Source organism: Echiichthys vipera, assembly GCF_963691815.1.
Source record: "Echiichthys vipera genome assembly, chromosome: 19".
In the NCBI taxonomy this organism is placed as follows: Eukaryota; Metazoa; Chordata; class Actinopteri; order Perciformes; family Trachinidae; genus Echiichthys; species Echiichthys vipera.
In genome coordinates, this window is record NC_139844.1 from 28,093,157 (window position 1) to 28,100,261 (window position 7,105).

The 7,105-nt window shown below is 38.9% G+C and overlaps 1 protein-coding gene across 1 annotated transcript; it reads right to left on the reverse strand.

Moving 5' to 3' along the window:
- Positions 1–109: 109 nt before the first annotated feature.
- Positions 110–3,838, reverse strand: cgrrf1 (cell growth regulator with ring finger domain 1). Its single transcript, XM_083934690.1, has 6 exons — positions 3,663–3,838; positions 2,420–2,556; positions 2,140–2,317; positions 1,579–1,726; positions 1,248–1,355; positions 110–1,055 (listed from the first exon to the last, which is right to left on the reverse strand). The coding sequence occupies exons 1-6, from the start codon at positions 3,764–3,766 to the stop codon at positions 762–764; spliced, it is 969 nt and encodes a 322-aa protein (XP_083790816.1). The 5' UTR covers positions 3,767–3,838; the 3' UTR covers positions 110–761.
- Between the last annotated feature and the right edge of the window lie 3,267 nt (positions 3,839–7,105).

Sequence of the window (7,105 nt, forward strand, 5' to 3'; positions counted from 1 at the left end):
ATTTATATTATAAAGTTATTTGTTGTAAAGAAATGTTGAAACAATTTAAAGCATTTTCTCCGAAATTCAAGAACTTTTGAAACCTAAAACACAAAAATCAAACCTGGTTTGAAGTTTTTTATTATAACGAGATTCATCATAAATAATCCACACGTGTGTTTTCAGTTCTGCTACAGAGCGCTGGTTTCCATAGTAACCAGTTCAGGCGCGTAGATGAGGGTGTGGCGTTGAATCGTTTCACGTCACGGTTCGGTGCTGAGAGGGTCCTGGTTCTGGTTCTGGTCCTGGGCGGAACGTTCTCCTGTCTGTGTGGGTTCTCTCTGGTTCTCCGGTCTCAAACACACGCAGGTGTTCGGTTCATCAGGGCGCACTCGCTCTGTCCATCCGTGCCGCGCCCCGTGCTTCGGCGTGATTGTCCCCCCTCCCTCTCCCCCCGCGGCCCGGGTCATCGTTGCACATCGCTGTAAATGATCCGGGCCGCGGCCCGAACGCTTCTTGTTTACACGTCTTCTGCAGCAAACGCTCCGCCTCACTCTGGGTCAGCCGGGCTCGGCTCCAGCCCCAGAGACCCGTCAGGGACTAGAGGCTGAAGACGACAGGACGGTGTCAGGGAGGTTCTGTGCTGCACACGTGCTCTTAAATCACGTTCTCCGGTTCAGTGTGGAGGCAGGGTTCTGGGGTTCTGAGTCAGTATTCTGGACTCAGGGCTCTGCAGCCGGCCCTGCGTCAGGGGGAAGGACTCAGGGGTCTGGACTCTGGACTCAGGGGTCCGGACTCAGGGGGAAGGCCTCGTGGACGAAGGCCCTGCAGATGGGGCAGTGCTGGAAGTGAGACAGGCAGCTGTCGCACACACAGGCGTGTCTGCAGGGCAGCAGCACCTGGTTCACCGCAGCGTTCTGACACACGACACAGCCTCTGCCCTCGGACTGGTCCTCTTCCTCCTGCTCCTGCTCCTCCTCTGTGTGAGCTTCAGCGTCGTTGGCTTCACTAGGCCGGGTCCTCTGCTCTGAGTCCGGCTCAGACGCCCCCCCACCGTCAGCAGACATGAAGAGCGGCTGCAGGACACAAGAGACAAAGTTAACGTTCAGTAAACTCCAGCTCCAGGGTCTCTAGTTAGTGATTTGACCTCTGAGTCTGCAAACACAAACTCTGACTTCCCCCTGATCTTAGAATAAAGCTCACGGTACGAGCGATGTTAGAAATGCACGGTGGTTGTTTTTGAGTCTGAGCCGCAGAACGAGACGCACCTTTAGCTCGAACATGTTCCCCTGGGAGGTGAGAAGGTACTGGAAGAGGATCCGTGCAGAGAGGCGGTGTCTGTCGTCGGGGACGTGGATCACGGTCACACTGGCCACCTGCAGGAGGAAACACACTTGACTCTGGACTCGCTTTAGCGAAAGGTTTCCCTCTGCGCTAAGCTAAGCTAACTCTCTGTGAAGAGACCGGACTCAGAAACAAACAAGATGTTCCCCGCTCACATCAGCCTTCACTGATTTAACTCAGTGTTTTACGCTCAGGGTCAGAGGTCAGGGGAACACAGGACCCTGGGAACATCTAAACGCTCCCAGATGAACTCACGATGTTGTACGTGTCTCTGGCTTCTGGCTCTGCCAGCGTCAGCACGGCCACCAGAGGATAGCGTTCCCTTGGCAACGGTCCAAAATCTACGACCCCCTGGTCAGAGGGAATCTGTGCGTGGCGTTCCACTCCGTCTCCACCGTCGATGCTGGGAGGGTACGGTCAAAGAGCTAACTGCAGTGATTCTGTCTGAACGTGTGCTAAAGTGTCCTCTAGGAGCATAAACGTGTGTTAAAGTGTCCTCTAGGAGCATAAACGTGTGCTAAAGTGTCCTCTAGGAGCATAAACGTGTGTTAAAGTGTCCTCTAGGAGCATAAACGTGTGTTAAAGTGTCCTCTAGGAGCATAAACGTGTGCTAAAGTGTCCTCTAGGAGTCTAAACGTGTGTTCAAGTGTCCTCTAGGAGCATAAACGTGTGTTAAAGTGTCCTCTAGGAGCATAAACGTGTGCTAAAGTGTCCTCTAGGAGCATAAACGTGTGCTAAAGTGTCCTCTAAGAGCATAAACGTGTGCTAAAGTGTCCTCTAAGAGCCTAGCCCTGTGCTAAAGTATTGGAAGGATACTGGAAGCTCTGGAGGTGGTGGGAGCTCGGCTGCAGAGCGTCCTGGAAGAACCGGGGGGTGCTGAGCCTCCGGTGGAGCTGGTGCGTCTGCAGCGCTCTCTGCAGGGCTCGGACCTCACAGCCCCAGAAACAGCTGAGGACACAGGGCTCCAGGACGCAGGGCCGCACCCACACCCCACCTGTGACAGAGGGGCGCACGTGAGACATCAACAACAATCACATTAAATCAGTTAAAGGATCCAGACGGGACCAAAGTGATGAGATAAGGTTCCTGCTCTCACTGAGGACGGACGCCGGGCCGGCGCCCAGCTCCAGGCTGAAGGGGTTGGTGGTCTGGACCATCTGCTTCTCAGGGGGCGGGAGGACGGACTCACTGTCGTCAGAGCTGCGGAGCATCACCGGGACGTCGAAGCCGAACCTGCAGGAGCCACAGGAGACAGATATAGACCGATACAGATCAAAACACAGATATAGACCGATACAGATAAACACACAGATATAGACCGATACAGATCAAAACACAGATATAGACCGATACAGATAAACACACAGATATAGACCGATACAGATCAAAACACAGATATAGACCGATACAGATCAAAACACAGATATAGACCGATACAGATCAAAACACAGATATAGACCGATACAGATCAAAACACAGATATAGACCGATACAGATCAAAACACAGATATAGACCGATACAGATGCACCTAAAAACACAGATATAGACCGATACAGATCAAAACACAGATATAGACCGATACAGATCAAAACACAGATATAGACCGATACAGATAAAAACACAGATATAGACCGATACAGATCAAAACACAGATATAGACCGATACAGATCAAAACACAGATATAGACCGATACAGATCAAAACACAGATATAGACCGATACAGATTAAAACACAGATATAGACCGATACAGATCAAAACACAGATATAGACCGATACAGATCAAAACACAGATATAGACCGATACAGATCAAAACACAGATATAGACCGATACAGATCAAAACACAGATATAGACCGATACAGATAAAAACACAGATATAGACCGATACAGATCAAAACACAGATATAGGCCGATACAGATGCACCTAAAAACACAGATATAGACCGATACAGATGCACCTAAAAACACAGATATGGAACGATACAGATGCACCTAAAAACACAGATATAGACCGATACAGATAAAAACACAGATATAGACCGATACAGATAAAACACAGATATAGACCGATCGTGTAACTGCGCATGCGTGTGCTCTGTTATGGACCCTGCCCCTCGCGGACACTCGGGGAACAGGAAGTGTCCGCGGTGTGACGGTTGTCTGTCCCGGTAACTCTGGGGTGATATCAAACACATGGGTGATATAATGAGGGGCTCATATCGGTACCACGGTGAATGAAAGTGTCCTAAATCGGCCCTCAGAGGCGGGAACACCGGCGTTAGCAGGCCGGTGGCTAACGGAAGCTAACCCACAGTGGTGATGATAGAAAGCCTCACCAGCCCAGAACCATGGCCGCGGTCACCACGAAGCACAGCGACACCACGCTGATGTAGAACAGCGGGGAGTACTCGAACACGGTCACCAGGAACACGGCCGCCATTCCACCTGATGTGCAGATCTACTCTGTCAACGAGCTGCTGTCAGCGGCGGCCATGACAGGAGCGGAGCAGCAGCTACGGCGGCCCGGAAGCAGCTACGGCGGCCGGAAGAGGCTACGGCGGCCCGGAAGCAGCTACGGCGGATGCGACAATTTTAACAGCAAATCAGTTAAATATGATTTTTATTTCAAATATGTAACACTTTGGTCCTCGTGTTTAAGGTTTAAATTACAGATAAAAGTCAAAATTATGACTTTTTATGTCATAATGTTTTTGGTTTACTGTGTGCTTCCATACTTCTGACTGTAAACTCTCTCTCTGTGAACCATAGACTGTATAAATGATTATTATTATAGAACCATAGACTGTATAAATGATTATTATTATAGAACCATAGACTGTATAAATGATTATTATTATTATAGAACCATAGACTGTATAAATGATTATTATTATTATAGAACCATAGACTGTATAAATGATTATTATTATAGAACCATAGACTGTATAAATGATTATTATTATAGAACCATAGACTGTATAAATGATTATTATTATTATAGAACCATAGACTGTATAAATGATGATTATTATAGAACCATAGACTGTATAAATGATTATTATTATAGACCCATAGACTGTATAAATGATTATTATTATAGAACCATAGACTGTATAAATGATTATTATTATTATAGAACCATAGACTGTATAAATGATTATTATTATTATAGAACCATAGACTGTATGAATTATTATTATTATAGAACCATAGACTGTATAAATGATTATTATTATAGAACCATAGACTGTATAAATGATTATTATTATTATAGAACCATAGACTGTATAAATGATTATTATTATAGAACCATAGACTGTATAAATGATTATTATTATTATAGAACCATAGACTGTATAAATGATTATTATTATTATAGAACCATAGACTGTATAAATGATTATTATTATAGAACCATAGACTGTATAAATGATTATTATTATTATAGAACCATAGACTGTATAAATGATTATTATTATTATAGAACCATAGACTGTATAAATGATTATTATTATAGAACCATAGACTGTATAAATGATTATTATTATTATAGAACCATAGACTGTATAAATGATTATTATTATTATAGAACCATAGACTGTATAAATGATTATTATTATAGAACCATAGACTGTATAAATGATTATTATTATAGAACCATAGACTGTATAAATGATTATTATTATTATAGAACCATAGACTGTATAAATGATGATTATTATTATAGAACCATAGACTGTATAAATGATTATTATTATTATAGAACCATAGACTGTATAAATGATTATTATTATTATAGAACCATAGACTGTATAAATGATTATTATTATTATAGAACCATAGACTGTATAAATGATTATTATTATAGAACCATAGACTGTATAAATGATTATTATTATAGAACCATAGACTGTATAAATGATTATTATTATTATAGAACCATAGACTGTATAAATGATTATTATTATTATAGAACCATAGACTGTATAAATGATTATTATTATAGAACCATAGACTGTATAAATGATTATTATTATTATAGAACCATAGACTGTATAAATGATTATTATTATTATAGAACCATAGACTGTATAAATGATTATTATTATAGACCCATAGACTGTATAAATGATTATTATTATTATAGAACCATAGACTGTATAAATGATTATTATTATAGAACCATAGACTGTATAAATGATTATTATTATTATAGAACCATAGACTGTATAAATGATTATTATTATTATAGAACCATAGACTGTATAAATGATTATTATTATAGAACCATAGACTGTATAAATGATTATTATTATAGAACCATAGACTGTATAAATGATTATTATTATTATAGAACCATAGACTGTATAAATGATTATTATTATTATAGAACCATAGACTGTATAAATGATTATTATTATAGAACCATAGACTGTATAAATGATGATTATTATTATAGAACCATAGACTGTATAAATGATTATTATTATAGAACCATAGACTGTATAAATGATTATTATTATTATAGAACCATAGACTGTATAAATGATTATTATTATAGAACCATAGACTGTATAAATGATTATTATTATTATAGAACCATAGACTGTATAAATGATTATTATTATTATAGAACCATAGACTGTATAAATGATTATTATTATAGAACCATAGACTGTATAAATGATGATTATTATAGAACCATAGACTGTTTAAATGATTATTATTATTATAGAACCATAGACTGTATAAATGATTATTATTATTATAGAACCATAGACTGTATAAATGATTATTATTATAGAACCATAGACTGTATAAATGATTATTATTATAGAACCATAGACTGTATAAATGATTATTATTATTATAGAACCATAGACTGTATAAATGATTATTATTATAGAACCATAGACTGTATAAATGATTATTATTATTATAGAACCATAGACTGTATAAATGATTATTATTATTATTATAGAACCATAGACTGTATAAATGATTATTATTATTATAGAACCATAGACTGTATAAATGATTATTATTATTATAGAACCATAGACTGTATAAATGATTATTATTATTATAGAACCATAGACTGTATAAATGATTATTATTATTATAGAACCATAGACTGTATAAATGATGATTATTATAGAACCATAGACTGTTTAAATGATTATTATTATTATAGAACCATAGACTGTATAAATGATTATTATTATTATAGAACCATAGACTGTATAAATGATTATTATTATAGAACCATAGACTGTATAAATGATTATTATTATAGAACCATAGACTGTATAAATGATTATTATTATTATAGAACCATAGACTGTATAAATGATTATTATTATTATAGACCCATAGACTGTATAAATGATTATTATTATTATAGAACCATAGACTGTATAAATGATTATTATTATTATAGAACCATAGACTGTATAAATGATTATTATTATTATAGAACCATAGACTGTATAAATGATTATTATTATTATAGAACCATAGACTGTACACATGTTTACAGTCTATGGGTTTGTCACGTGTTTTATGTTTAAATAAAGCTGTTAAAAAAAAAAAAAAAAGCTACCCTCCTAGCTAACGCTCCCCGGTGCTCCGGCCGTTATCTCCCGGTTATCCCGGGGCTGTTACCGGGCAGGAGGCGGGCGGTGCACGGTCCCTTTAAAGGTGAATAAAAACACGGCTTTGTTCCGGGTGTTATGTGTGAAAGCACGTCTGTTCGGCTCAGACACGCCGGGGCCGCGGC